At 34.3% G+C, this 16,335-nt stretch overlaps 1 protein-coding gene across 1 annotated transcript in view; it reads right to left on the bottom strand.

The window, feature by feature from the left end:
- The window catches only part of CLASP1 (cytoplasmic linker associated protein 1), a gene marked incomplete at its 5' end in the record, with an annotated part of 217,294 nt that overhangs the window by 71,878 nt on the left and 129,081 nt on the right, over window positions 1-16,335 (bottom strand). Inside the window, 2 exons of the mRNA XM_015596443.2 lie at window positions 1,188-1,291; window positions 14,525-14,692. Of these exons, the coding sequence (XP_015451929.1) occupies window positions 1,188-1,291; window positions 14,525-14,692 (272 nt within the window). The remainder of the gene's footprint in view (window positions 1-1,187; window positions 1,292-14,524; window positions 14,693-16,335) is intronic.

The raw sequence follows: 16,335 nt of genomic DNA, 5'->3' as shown, positions 1-16,335 counted from the left end.
AAATAAGAGACAAATTCTAAATGTTGCAACTTGGAAGGAAAAACAGCTTCCCAGAATTTTGTTCCAGCTCATGACTCTTAAGTTAAAGCCATGGTTAGAGCAATTATCCTCAAGTCCAGTACCTGGCAGAAAAAAAGCCCTCCTACATGAAAGGGCGACAAAAAGAGCTGGCCAGGCAGCCTTCACTTACAGGGAAAGCATTATGAGAGTGGCAAACAACTTGCTCATAGCCGCTTGTTAAAGAAATCTGACTGAGCAAGAATAAATGAGGGAGAGACAGGAAAAGATGAAAGTCAGAATCACTATAGCCACAGACTATAAAATTTTGATCAGACAAAACACGACTGAATTTAAAACTTCAAGGTCTGAAAGCAGGATATTATAATACTTGTTTCCTTAGAAGAGAATAAATCTTCAAACAGCACAAGCGAAGCCAGAGATTGGACAGTTCTAAAGAATACCTATTTTAAATGCTAGGCACATGAATTAGAATATGCAAGAGACTGTTACTACTAGCTGTATCTTTAAAAAGCAATCTGACCACAAGCAGATTCTACTGAGAAATTTTTTGTTATAACCATAAATCCAAGGATGTCTATTCACTATATATATATTTTTGGATATTACATTGTAATGATGCAAAAACATACTCCACCAGTACTTCATATCCTCAAAGAATCCATGTTAAAATTTGGGAAGTTTCCTTAAATAACGACTTAAGAACTCACTTAAAAAAAATCATATGGAACGACTAATGAGGTAATGGAATAAATGCAAGATTTTCAAACTACAAATTCTATTACCTGCTATTATAATGATATGTTTAGGTTATGCCATCAAAGCTCATAAAGCAATAGAAGCAATAGAATGAGAAAAAGGAGATGCTGGAAAAAAAGAAAGACACCCAATGACATCAGAGAAAACCAATGTCATCAAAACTTCCTTGATACTGAAGAGCACAGAAGAAATACTTGATGCTAATATTTTTTGTGAGGCTAATTTTCACTTACGTACAGAGACAAAAATTTAAGAAAAAAAAAATAATAATATAAATTTACTCAATATTTATACAACTTTAAAGAGTCTCAAAGATGATTAGTAACCCAATTTGGAGGCAATTTTCTATTAAAACAGAATATAATCCAGATGAGTTATTCAAAGAGATTACACCACACGGGGACTCTTACCAAAGCATCAGCAACAGCAGCTTCAAGATCTGTGCTTGTGCTCAAAACTCGCATGGTGTTCACAGAACCAGGGATTCTTCCTGCCTGGCCAAGCCCAAAACGGTCTATTTAAAAAACAAAAGCCAAGAAAATATGTCACTTTGATTCACATTTTCCCAACTCTTTGCAAGGATTCCTGCCTCTTCCAACTTACAGAAAAGAGGCACTGAAAATTCTCTAGACAATTTTAACTACACTTGCCTTTTAGTTTTAACTACACTTGTTTACCAGTGTCAGAGGTTACACTGTTCACATTTAATACTATCAGGCCACAAAGCATCCTGGCAATTGAAATGGTTCTTTAATGATGTTTATTTTTGAAAAGTGCTGAGACATGGGAGAGAGGGGAACTTATTACAGAAGGGAGCTGGACTCTGAGATGAGTATTTTAATCTATTTAGCATTCCCTCTAGAGGCAAGTGGCCCTCAGATTTGGTCAAACTAATTAGAAAGCTTCAAGGTTTGACAAATGAGTTCTAACGCAATGTGCAATAAAAAGTTAAAATTTGAAACAAATGTACTAAATTGATCTCTGCAAATTTTCATTGGTGTCATTGTTTAACTATTATTAATTATGGTCAATTAATTTTAGGTACTTATTCATCATGATGCACGTGTCACCAAAAGTTATTTTAAAATTATTAAAATTCTTTAACAATCACTACAAAGAGTATCTTTGAGGCAAAACATTAACAATTCAGATAACACTGTATACATTTTTCGTGAGTCCCTCAAAGGATTTTTAAATGATAGTGTTTATAAATGTACACAAAATGGATAGATTCCAAAGAATTCAAAACAAACTTTAACAGTTCAAACCACTATTCTAAGCTTTTGAATGATTATAGACAATAAAAACTAACTTTTTAAAGTCCTTTTAAGTCAGTTGACCAGCTGACCAGCCTCTCTTAAGAAGTGCTGAGATTTAAACTATAGTAGAAGAAAGCTGGTGTAAATTATACTTAAAAAGTGTTTTACACTGTGTACTGGTAAAAGTTTCTTATTTAAAATGCTAAGGTATAAAAAAAAACCTTAAAAAATGTCAAGATAAAAAAATGCTTTCTCTTTATTTATAAATAAGACACTGGACAAGGAAAATCTCTGTATTAGCCTCATTCTAGTAATGAAGCATTTAGAATAAAAGGAATGCTAATACATGTGTTACATGAATTGATCTTTCCTATAAAATATGTAAAATTTTTGATATATAACAAGGCATCCCATATGAAACTGGTGAACTTTAAAAGTGAAGTGCTATTTGGCTGTTTTTAAATGTCAATTTTAAAACCTTAAATCTTCCATCACCACGGAAAGGGAAAAAAATTTAAACACTGCTAATCAAAAAAGTTATACAGTCATGACTTTTTATAAAAAAACAAAAATTGTATGTTATACCATCCCCTTTTTTAATGCACTTGCTGTTCATACTGAATGTCACCTTAGCCATTGTTTAAAAGGCAATTTAATGTGCCATATAAACTAAAAAGAGACCACTATATATATCTATGTAGATATAGGTTACCATTTGAAATATGAAACAAGTGTAAATTTGAGTTTTACTGTGCACATAGTTTTATAAATGATCTTTGTTCATATTTTTTTCCATTAAAAAAGGGTAGATAGTAAGAGATTTATGAGTAACAGAATGAAAATAATTCAGCTATAAGCCATTTAAAAATTACCCAGCATAAACTAAAATAAAACGGAGTCTAAAAAAAAAATTAAAAAAAAAAAATTAGATCTCATGCCAGCAATTCTTGTTCCAGGGATAATACTGAGTTTTTCAAACACAAAATTAAAACTGTAAGAACAATGCAATCATTCTGCACTTCCCAGATGCATATAGTTTTTTCATACACAGTAACTAAAGGTCATTCCATATATCACAGATAATTTGAAAGTCAAATCTTAAGGGGAGATGTTTGTCTGGATCTAAGCAAAATTATAAGCCTTTTGTTTTCAACAGACTAAAACTTGTTCTACATTCTCACTGTTCTGATACTATTATGTAGTTCTATTTTCCAAGAGAGAGATCTATCTGTGCCTTCAAGTCTGGCCCAGATCTTCAGGGAAATGTACTCATCAGAGCATGTATAATAAAATGCATAGCTGGCTTCGTTTAAAGGAAGAACAGAAAAAATATCTAACTTGGTGAATTGGTCACAGTTGTCACCTGTGATTTAACAGACTGTACATTACTCAATTGAGACAACTGTACTCATTCGGGACTGTTAGCATATCAAAATGCTTACTTTTTGCCCCAATGGCTAACCAGTGAAATTTGGGTATTGTTAAAACGATGCTGAGACAGAATGCTTGTGGTCCAAAGGCTGCAAAAGCTACTAATGGCCTGACTTGATTACCTGAATCATAAAATTGTTTTTCCATAAAAATTTTAGGACAATTCATTTAATTTTTATACAAATGAAATTATGTATGATTTAATTTGGTAACTAAGTAGTACCTTCAAATAATTGAAACCTGACACTGATAACTAACATTAATAATCAACGCCTCATTGGGAGCAAAGACTTTAGAGATGACTCTGTTGGATAATATCCATACCCCAATTCCCCACAGGAACCCTTCCTGATACTTTTTTTTGGGTTGTTGTTTTCCCGGGGGAGGGAGTAAAAGAGGGTGAGAAGTGCTTCCCTATTTTTTTGTTTTGTTTTGTTTTAACATAAATGTGAACACTGGAGAAATGATATTGTCATACAGGCTATAAAGCATCTACGTACAGCCTATTAACAGAACCATAAACATTCAACAACTTAAAAAAATAAAAGCACATTCGGGAAAAAAAAATATGAGGTGCATACATGCCAAGTGCTAGCTGACACTGATGAAAACGAATGTTAAAATGAGTGTGAAACTAGAACATATGAAGAAGCCAAGTCATGCAGTTAGCACTTGTTCACCTGACTGCCCAACAGATTCAGCAGTGGAGAGAGCACTAGTGGACCTGGAATGACGTCGAGAGGCTGCAGGTAAAAGGAATGGCAACACCCACAGGATTAACACAGAAGTACCCGAGACACAAAATGCCACAGTCCAAAGGAAATACAGGGACTGCAACCAACAGGCCATGTTTTCTCATGAAAAGAAATGGTGCTGGATATGAATGGATAGCAAGTGCCAATCCCCAAACTCCATGGCAGCCTGCTGGCTCTCACACAGCTTTTAAAACACACAGGCACAACAAAGGCACTCTACTCTGTAAGGTGTTCCTTATGCATCAACTAATTCAGACTCCAGGTTGATATTCACGCCATGAAGTCTCTATCGGCCATTATGTAAATATGCAATATGAAGAACATCAGGAGTCACAGAGCACCATCTGAATCCCAGAGTAGAATAGCAGTAGGATGGATTATTAAGTCAGCTCACAAGATGTCTCATCAGTATGTGATGCATATGCAACCATGCACCAAAAACAAAAGCAGAGAAGTTCATAATGTTATTTGAACAGAAATAGAATGAAATCACAAGAAAGGGGCTCAACGACTAGAATTCCATTTTCCCCGGTCAAAATTTTTGTTGTTCTGTTACATGAATATCCTAATTAATGAACTAATTGCTTAATTGTTGAAAAGTTAGTTGTAAGTTCAGTGGCCTTCCCTGGAGAGGCACTTGCACTACTGTAGTTATGAGCACCGGCTCTGTAATATAACTGGGGACAAATCCTGGTTTGAACACACAAGCTGTAAGATCTCGGGGAATGTATTAAACACCTCTATGTCCCAGTTTCCTCATCTGTAAAATGGTGCTAATAATGGTACCTACCTCTTGGGAGTTAAGAGAATTAAAAGAGATCATACATAAAGCACTTAACACAATGCCAGGCACAGAATAAACAGTGGTGGTGTTGGTAGTACGAGTAGTGCTGGTGGTGTCAGTGATGGTTAAGAGTAAACTCCAATGTACGTTTAGATATTAAACAAGTTTTATTAGCAAGTATTCATGATAAGCATATCAACTCATCAATCTGAGGAGAAAAATGCTAAACTCCATCCTCACATGGAAAGAATAACTTTTAGAAATCATATATGAAATACAGACTTGATTCAAAACATGAATTTATTGACCAGAGTATCATGTAATATATGGCTTTTCTTTACCTCAGGAAAAAAAAATATGCTTCTATTCATTACTCTGAAAAGAACATGATGATTGTACCATAGAAAATTCATAGGTTTAACAAAGTAATACGAGGCAGTGCTACTTTTCAACCATACTACTAGAGCACAGTATCCTGTACACATTAACATTCACAGTTGTTAGTCATACATTATCAAAACCACAAACTCTTCAACGTAATTTTATTTATTTAAACTCATGTCACTTTACAAAATGCACATATTTGTGGTATATGTGGTATTAAATAGCAAAGGCTTCCTAGTCAATAAGGACAAATTTTTACCAGCTTGCAAAAGGAAAAGAAAATAAGAAAATTCCTAATTCCTCAAGAAGCACAAAAATTATACAAGTATAGCATATCGGTATCATTATCTTGATAGTTTAAATCAAAAATAGCTTTTAAGAAATAACTGCTCTGAAAGTTCTTATAAAGTTGTCCTTTGGTTCTGTTTCAAAAGAATATTCCACAGTATATCCGTCACGAGTCCTTTGTCACATTCTCAGTGAACAACCAACAATGGAATCCAAGGTGAACCTACTTACATCAAAGCCTGATTTACAGCAAGTACTAGAGCCCTTAATTTCACTTAGAAGTTGTCACTGTAACCATATAAATATATAGTCACACCATTAAAATGTTCCGAAAACAACTCTGTAATTAAAATGCAAACTTAAAACCAATATATATATTCACTGAAACATAATTACTTTCATTCCCCTTCTTCCCCTTTTAAAGCAAAGCGTGGCCACCTGAGTTGATTCAAAAAGGCACTAACACACAATCTCACTAATTTATAAAGGGGGTGGAAAATGATTACTAAAGTGAATGAGAAAAAGAAGAAAACTCCATATTCTCTGAAGAGTGTAGTAAGTTCCCTTGGGGACAACAACCTTCTAGGACTTACCTATGAATTCCCAGGTCCTACCCGCAAGCCTAGAAATCATGATTCAGAAACATCATCGAGCACTTTCTGTGTGCCTAAGCCTGGAAGGGCCTCACAGAGAGCTTAAATTAACACCATAAACATTCAAACATTCCTTAAGAGGAACAAATGAAAGATACTAAATTATCAGAACTGCTTTCGCATGGCATGAGACAGGTTAACAATCAAGCTTAGAAGTCAGACCTTAATTCAAACCCTGACTCCACTATTTAGCTGTGTGACCTTGAGAAAGTAGCTTACTCTCCTTAAGTCTCTGTTTTGTCATCCATAACAGAGGGATGATAACACCTGTTGCAGAGGGACCACAAGAGATTACACCTATCGGCTGCTCAGAATGGTGCCAGGTACACACAAGCACTGTTGCTCTTGCCTAATAAAAGTTTTAAAAACAGATTTAACTCATGAAGGAAAAAAAAGGCATGGTATAAAAATGAAGCTGAAAAGATGTCACTATTGCCCCTACCACAACAGAAGACACGTGCTGATGCTAGAGTTTGTTAGGAAGGGGAAGTATCTGCATTAACATCTTCTGCCTTGGCAGAAGCAATTATTCATTTCAGCAATCTGGGTTGCCACCGAGACAAAGAAGATCCATTTCACCAAAGCAAGTGAAAAACAGACTAGGATCACGCAACTCCTCAGAGTTCGGTTAGGACCTCAAAAGTGCAGCACACCTTGCCTGGTCCACAGACCACATGCTGTATTATTACAAAGGCTGCTTCCACGGACAATAACAACACCACCAGTACATGTATGAAATAAAAAGGTTAAATTGCCTCTAAGAGACAAAGGGACCAGTAAACAGATTGAATTTTTCTTTACTATAATAAGTCGTTTGAAAGGTCAGCTAGTAAGCAAGATGCACAGATATACGGCCTTAACTTAAAAGAAAAAATCAGCAGTTCATTCAGAAAAAAAAAAAAATCACCACCATTGATTTGTTGAGAATTCTGATCGAAAGCTTCACACTGCTGTGGAAGAGCTGATGTGTACCGGGTTAACTGTCCCATTTAGCTTCTCATGCCAATCAGGTAAAATACCTCACAAAGGCATCTTCTCACTAAGTCAAGTGAATCAATCAGCAAAGCTTCCACATCTATTATCTGCTCTTCCTTAAAACTTCATAAAGGACAATGGGTTATAAAATGCTATATCTAGATTCTGATTACTAATTGATTGGGAAAAAAGATATAGAAAAGAGATGTATGACATTAGAAGGCAACAGAAATAAATATTGAGACCTTATGCTTTGACATTTTTATATTTGAAAGACCAGTTACATACTTAGAATGAAATAACAGACTGCTGCAGTCCACAGTTCCATAGAATAACTTCAAGCCTAGGTCTAATGATGACTACCTCTAATGCTTATCAAGAGGAATGTATACAGCTGTATAGCAGTTAATATGCGAAATAACAAAGACACAAGTACTGAAGAATACAAAATACTTTTATGTGAAAGTATGTGTTGACAGATGTCTTTGTGGATTAAGAATGTGCGCTATGTAAAAAAGTAATTTATATGTCCATTTTAGAAAAAAGTAAAACTATTAAAACTAAAAAGAAAAGGTAAATAATATATCCCATAAAGGATACGTTTCTGTCTTGTTTTTCCTGAATCCTTGAAACTCTTAAAATACAAATTCTGAGAGGGGTGGAGGACGGAGCAGCCCCAACTGGCGCCTGACTGATGGTCTGAGGTACGGTACTTACAACAACTTATGGCAACCAAATTTTTTGTCCTGGGTTGTCATCAGGTCACAGACATTATTAATTAGCCTATTGAGCCCAGGAAGAATGAAAATCTCTAACAATGAATTTCATGAAGTTTTTTGCATTGTGTTGTACACCTAAGCAATTTATCACTGCTTTAAAGAAAGCTTTGAAATGACCTGTTTAACAAAAACATGGCTAACATCTTCATTCACGCTGCTTTTTAGATTAATGTTATCATCCCTAAACTAAGAACACTTAAATGTCCTAAACATTATCATGATTTTACGTTTTTTTCCTTCTTTGAATTAAATCATATACAATCTAATCTCTGGTAAAATTAAACAAATTGTAGAAATTCAATGAGGGAGGATAAACTCTACATTAACTCTACTTTTAAAAAGCAATTAACTTTGGCTGAGCTTCATCTTACGTTAGAAATTACCAGACAGATAGGCTTCCTGGCAACAAGTGATCATAAAAGACAATAGCACAGAGTGAAGTGGTGCTTTATTCCTCTAATATATAAAAACTAGAAATGGCCAAAATTCAAGCATGCAGAGGGGGACAACAAAGGGTAACTAAGGAAAAGGAAAGAAAGAAGAAAGGATCACAAGGACAGTAGAGCAGTAGAGGAGGAAAAGCAGGTCATTCCACCTAGCAGTGTCTGGGACAAGCATTTGGAGCAGGGAAAGGACTCTTTGCTCCGAGAGCCAGCGCCTACGTGTACTCACCAAGTGGAGGGAAGCCCCGAGCAGGGCTTGTATCTCGGCTGCTCTCACGGCTGGTATCGCGGCTGCACCCCTGACTCATGCTGGGTCGAGGGATACGGCTGCTCCGTGCTAGTGTGCAGCATGAGGGGTTTCAGAGAAGGTGAACAAGTTTAATGAAGACAGAAAACTCATAAAACGTCAGTCACATTCCGTTAATGTAATCATGACATTGTCCATGCAAAGGGTTCTGATGACTGAGCACCTATCCCTGCTGCGGTCTCACTGACTGACGTGCCAACAGAAGGTCTGAATAATGCCTCAGAAAGCTGTGAATTTTAGTATGAAGGTAAAATAACACCTAAATGTAAGAAATGAAAAGAAAGCTTTCCAAAGAGCAAAATGGCATCAGAAAATACAAGATTGAAAGCCTTTTAGAAATGACTAGTTTTTATAGTTTTAGCAAACTTTTCGAGAGAATAAAAGACCAAAGCCATTTTCATATACGCTGGGTTCTTAGAAAGATAAACTGAGATTTTAAAAATAGAATAAAGGCTCTGGTCACTGAAATCCACAAACTTACCTAATTAAAAGAGGGTTCACTTCTCCCAGCCTGGACTTCTTTACAAAGAGAAATCATAAGGTCTGACACAGCTAGAGAACCTGTTCACTTTGAGAAAGTGTGCAGATGCTTCGAACATATTTAACTGACTGAAAAAACAGACGTAGAGTTGGGGTTGCTATCCTTTTATTTACTGGTCCAAACATTTAATTCCTTTTTCTAGGAGAATCCAAAAATTTGCCCATGGTCCCTACTCAAGCACCTTCAGTTATCCAGCCTTACGTGAGTCTAATAGTACATGGACTGATAATCTCAATTTTCATGTTAAAAGATCCCTCCACTGACCTGAGAACAGCCAATTACTTTATGAATATCTGTGGATAATTTTATTATACTCACGTTATAAAAATGGAGAATACAGTCACATAAATAGTCTAAGGTCTAATATAACTTGACCATAAAAACTCAGAAAAGACCATGATGCCCTCCCCACAACCCCTGTCCCAATTTAATCTGAGAAAACAGAAATTCAGTACTGGCAAAATACTTAGAAACAACTTGGCACTGAATGCCACCAACATAATAGCTGACTGGGACAACAGGCATTTCCATCGTGAGAGAATCTATTACTTCTGGACTAGACAGAATTTTTTTTTTTCCCAGAAATTTTGTAAAAAATAAACTTGATTCACTGATGTAAAAACGTGGCTATGTTTACATCAGTGAATCGGTGAGCACAGTCCATTATTTTAGACCAAAGACAGATCTATCATACAGCCAAACCATAACAAGAATATCCTACAAACCAGAATCGTGACTACCCACTCCCCACTCTCCCAAATAAAGAAAGAAAAACACAAAAGTAAAAACTAAAGCAGCTTCCAACTGTGGTCTTTCTCAGGAGTAGAGTTGAATTAGAACCTAAACACATATCAGTGACGTCCAAAGGCGTAGGTCTACACTGGCCAACAAGGAAAGGTCAAGCACAGGAACGCAACCTAAGTGTTAGTCAAAAAAGGGCCGCATTTGGAATTCTCTAGTAATTCCTAAATTCTCCTTCATTTTTCATAGTGACATAGAAGCACTGAGTTTCCACTCAAAGTAGCCGTGACTATTTAATGAGCATTTTTTATAACATTTTAAACAGCTCCTACTATGAGGGCAAAAACAGCAGGTGCTGAATTAAACCCTTAAAAGACTAGGGCATCTACTGACCTCATCAATATAAAAGAAGATGCCTGGAACCCACAGAGCAACACTGCTTGTCCTTGCAGGGTCAATACCACTGCTTATCCTTGCAGGGTGAATACCATATCTAACTTATGAGACGACCCCCAAGTGCCATGCTAACTTGCTGGTTCAGCCTCTTAGCCTCTCCGGTCTCAGCCTCCCCTTAGGAAGATTAAGAAGAAAGTGTCACCATCATTTAAAAGAAAAGATACTGAGATAAGGTACATGTGGTTAAGTACTCCTGACTTTCCTGAAGAAAGGCATACATGAAAATCTTTTCTATTTCACTGCCTACTCCAAAGCAATTAACCAAAAGCAATAAAAACAGTCCTGATAATTTTTAACATATGTGCCTGCTTAATTGAGCATTTTCTTATAGTTTTTGCCCATAATTTTTACACAGCTTCCATTCCCTTCCTTAAATTAACATACGCGCTACAGCAATGGAAAATCTCTGCTCTCTTCCTGAGCTGAGATTGCTTTGTGAAGACAATAAAGGTATGAAAAGGGATAAATAGATATGATCTGAACTAACAATAATCATAATTCTTAACATGGTTTACCTTTCTAGCATTTCACCCAAAGTTCATTCACCCATTTGTGCTGACTGGGTCCTTTAATATTTGGCTAATAGTAACATACAGAAAAAGAATTGTTTACAATCTTTTTTCAAAAAAACTGCCCATATAGTTGCTAGTTCTAATGTTGGATAACTTAAAACACAAGAGGAAAAAATACTCACTTATAATACCACTTCCAAAGACCAATCTACAAGGATTTAAAATAAGTACATAAATAAATGATTTTTACAAAGATTAATTAATTAGGTAGTCAAAACTAAAAATCAATATATCAAATCAACTTGACTCTACTGAGTGCCAAAACTGAACATTCTATGCAATAATATGTTGTGGAGGAGAAGGCATAACAGAGGAGGAAGAGATGATGAAAACATATATGTTGTTTGAACTTCCTAAAAGCAGTACTCTAAGGTAGCCCTGGAGTCTTGTGCTTACACGAAATGCTGAGAAACCTTAAAAACCATTTGAATGGTTTTCATTTCTTGAAAGACATTTTTAAGGAAGGACCCTACCAGATCTTAATTAAGTACAAGAGGAATGGCGAAAAGTACCAGAAGTTAAAACATAAAATGTCTCTCTAGTCTGGATAGTTTCATATTTTGGTCTTATACAAAGTAATCTAATTTAACTGCTAAAATTGATTATTAATTTTTAATTCTTTCAAACTATTTTAAACCAGAAAAATCTAAAAATATTTTAAATGCATATCCATAGAATGTAAGCTGCAAAAAGTCAAATGCTTTTTATAGCCTTTTCAATAGATGCAGAGGGGAACCAAAGGCAAATTTCAAAAGATAGTTGCTATAAATGCTAGCTTTTTATGTGATTTTATTATTTGTCAAAGATAGAATAAAACACAAAATTGAAACAACTTACAAAGAGTATATTCTTCTATTTGGTTAAAAAGTTTATGAAGAAATCAATCACCAAGAAAAAAAGAGTAGCTTTGGCATGATTTTTATCACAGATGAGAAATTTAGTTAAGAAATATTATTTCAAACAAACGAAAAAGGTATAGTTGAAACATAATTTGTAGATAACTACATTAACTCTCAGTACGAATTCTAAGACTAGTTTAGCTATAACTAAAACTATTAATTGGTATGGGGATTATAGAAAATATTCTTAAAAGATGCTCCCTCTTTATTTGAATATTTATACTCAAAGTTGCTATACAATGAACCAAATGTTTAGTCACATAGACATATACCCAGTATATACTAAATGATTACAGAAATATACAATCTATTTCTAAAAAATGCTAATATACCTGACACCCTATAAAATGGAATCTCTAAGATTACCATAGGAAGAAATGGAAAGATATATTTTATTCATATATATATACATATATATATATCTTTATATCTATATACATGTGTATATTCTCAAAATATGAAGAAATTTAAATAAAATATCGTCTTTAATCAGACTTATTTTTATGACCTCAAAGCTTGACATATAACTAATCCCCATAATGAGCATCAAGGAAATAACATTCTTCAAAATAATGTTTCAAATAAGAACTCTTTGGAAAGGAACAGGCTCTTATTTAGTTCTTACTGCTGGGTGATGTTTCATAGCACCTCTTTTAAAAGCTTATTAAATGTGGTCTTTTCAGCTATGTACAACATAAACTTCATAGTTAAGGCCATGGAATACCAGGTCCTAGAGTTGTTATATAACTAAAATTCATTTATTTTCCAATTTCAAGAAGGTAAAAATGGCATCTTTAATAAATATACAGAAAGTAAAATCTCCAGAAAGAAAAGAATTTTTAAAAGCATGAAACTAATCTGGATTGCCAAGACACATCCTATAACTTATATGGAAAAGGAAAGCTAAAACCTCACACCCAGACTGGAAATCAAATGCATTTTACAAACAAAACCAGATCCAAACACACACATGTTACAGCACCAAATTTGAAATTTAGATATTCCTGTCATGATATTTTCTCTGGTTGTATTCACATTCCTCATTATTATTACTGGATCCAAATAACTTGTCAGCACCATGCTACTAATGCCAATGTAAAGTTAGTATTATGCAGAATTAACAAAACCACTGGTTACATTTTTCATTTGCTTTGGGAATGTTAGTCTAACCAAATTCTATCCATTCTTCTTCTTAAATATATGTCCCTGCTTTCTCGTAGCTCAGGCAGCCTTCAAGGACTTTCACGAGCTGGACCCTACCAGTCTCTCTGCCCTCATTTCCTACTCTGCTCTGAAAAAACTTTCTTTGCTGTAGCCAAATGAATTACTAGTGGTTCCCAGATGCATTATGCTCCCTCTGTCATCTGACTGCTTCTGCACATTCTCCTCTCTGCCCTAGACCCCTAGCTAATCCCACCTTACACTTCATGAAAACAAGATCTATTCTGGGGAGCCTCTCCAAGCAGGAAATCTGGGAGGAGTGGGGCAGAAGGATCTCAAAACATTCCTTTTCTATGGTCTCAGAACACCCTGTCCCAGTATTTGTCACGATGTATACATTTTCGTCTCTACGACTGCAAGCTCTTTGAAGCCAGAAACTAAATCTATTTCATTTATCTTCTAATCCTAAAGTCTAACAAAGCACCTAGTACATCACAGTAAACATTCAAGTAAAAGTTGTTGAAGAGATACACGAATAAATGAGAAACACAAACCAGTTAGACTAAAGAACACAGTACTCTGATTTCGCATCAATAGATTTTTACTCTTAGAAAGTAGGTAAAAATAAAGGGAAACTATTGATATAGATTTTTTCATTGTATATCACAAAAGATTTCTACGTTTTATATTTAAAAAGTAGCATGTTAATTAGATTTTAATAGAGGTAAAAGGTCTTTTAAGCTGCTGAAAGCAATTTGTATAATTCTACACAGAAAAATAGTATTATATATTTGGTTTTTGTCTATTCCTAGTTTTCATATTTAAACAATTCCATGTTAAAAGTAACTATACATATTCTTTGACAAGTTTCACCAATTAGGTTAGAGAAGATCAGAATCAAAATAAATGTGGACCCTACAAACTGCTTTTGAAAATTTAATACAGGTTAATGATTATTTAGTGCTATTCAGTAAAAGAAAAATGAAAAACAATATTGCTTCTAATAGTAAATTAAAATATCCTGCCCATTTCCCCAATGCTAATATTTTATAAAATGACTCTAAAAGGCAAAAATCCCATAATGATGCAATTCTTTCTCATCAATTTGAATGGTAAGCGCCATCCATTTTTCAGTTATAAGTGAAACCTGAACAAACTATGATCTATAAAAAGCACAAATTGAAATGTCTTAAAACAGGGAAAATGACCTCTTCAGTTCAAAAATAGATCTCTATTTCCTGCATTAGAAAAATTCATTAGATTATAATTGAAATTAGCCAAGATGGGAATGGTGTTCCAAGGTCTTTGAAAATCCTTACCTAATCCTATTCGGTTTGGACTTGTTTCTCGGCTACATCCCTGACTTCTGGGAATCTTGCTTCGTTTTTCTGAAGATGATGTCACAGGTGGGCCTCTTGAGGAACCCCCGGCAAGGCCACTATAACCACTTCCCAACAATTTCCCTGGGGAACTTGATCGGCTGCCAGCTAAAAATGAAGCAAAACAAAATTGAATAATGGATATAATCAAGGAATAAAATTATAGTAATTTCAGAAGCCAGTTTACACATTAATTTACATCAAATACTAAGAGAATTTTATGTGAAAACAGCGTTGTAGTTGGTGATAGGATTAATTTTTTAAAAACACAGTAGCATAAAAGAACATCAAATTATCATAAAAGAATGTCTGCATGTAGAGAATTACTGGTGGAACACTACAAAAATGACTGCAAAATTTCTGATTCAAAAGTGCAGGCTGAAAACAAGCAGCCTCCCTGTAACTGCTGAAAGAACAGAAATATAACAAAAATTTCTTAAACATTAGTGATAGAAAAATGGATCCAAAAAAACTCCATTAACCTAACGAAGGGAAGAGAGAAGGGGGATGAAATAACAAGGAACATAAAAATAATAAAAATCACAGAATAAGATGGGAGGACTAAGCTCAAACATATCGATAATCATAATAAATATGGCTAGATTAAACTATTAAAAGACAAAGATTCTTGGATTGTTTTTTTTAAAAAAATGAAATCCAACTGTATGTTGTTTATAAGAGAAAAACAATATACCTAAAATAAAATAGAATAAAACACAACATCAAGAACAAAGTATTCTAATACAAGAATTGTCCATGAAGATATAATAACCATCTTATTATATCTTCATAAGATATAATAACATAGCTTTAAACTATAAAACATAAAAATAATAAAAATATAGGAAGATATTGAAAAGGTCATAATTATATATCTCAGAAAGGCCAATAATTAATAAAAGACTATTAATTATTGACAAAGCAAGCAGTCAAGATTATAGATATGTATAAACACACCTCCCACAAACACACGTGTACATCTCAAAAAACAAAATGCACATCCTTTTCACCTTTCCACACAAGTATTACAAAAACTAAATGTATACTAAGCCTCAAAGGAAATCTACAACAGTAGAAATTATATAAGCCACATTGCCTGAAATGTTTGTTTTTAAAAATTAAAAACAAACAATATGGTGAGTAATATTTTTATAGCTAAGTGGCCAGATACCTAAATAAACCATTTCTTGAGGGACAAAATTAGAAAAAACAGCAAAATTTTAAGGATTATACCAATACACCTGAATGGCAGTCATTTACTTAGATCATTCCCTTAAGCAGACAAGGTAATAAAATTCTAATACGTAAAGTGCACACTATTATTTACCAGAGACCTTTGAAACAACACTTAACTAAAAATTAAACACACACGCACACACACACCCATCATTCAAATAAATCACTACTTACAAAAATTCGTACTCTATAATTTTTAACTACAACTTAAAGTAAAATTCATTGTAAAAAACACCAATACAAATTACCATGAAGAACCCACCTCATGGTTTATTAATTTCGCCCATAACATTTGAGCACACAAATAAACTATTAAGTATTAAGCTGTATAAAACAAGAAAAGAAATCCATTTCAAACCCTAAAATGTGAACATATAGGAAAAAAAGCAGAAAGATTAACTAAGCTTATAATAAAGAGAAAAATTAATATTGTGCAAGGAATATGGGGTAAGGGAGAATGCCAAAAAAATAAATAAATAAAGCAAGAAGGGAAATGGCTTACCACCAGCAGGATT

Source organism: Pteropus alecto, unplaced genomic scaffold (genome assembly GCF_000325575.1).
Source record: "Pteropus alecto unplaced genomic scaffold, ASM32557v1 scaffold3, whole genome shotgun sequence".
NCBI classification, from domain to species: Eukaryota; Metazoa; Chordata; class Mammalia; order Chiroptera; family Pteropodidae; genus Pteropus; species Pteropus alecto.
Note: the sequence above shows the minus strand (reverse complement) of the source record. Positions and strands in the feature narration are given on the sequence as shown.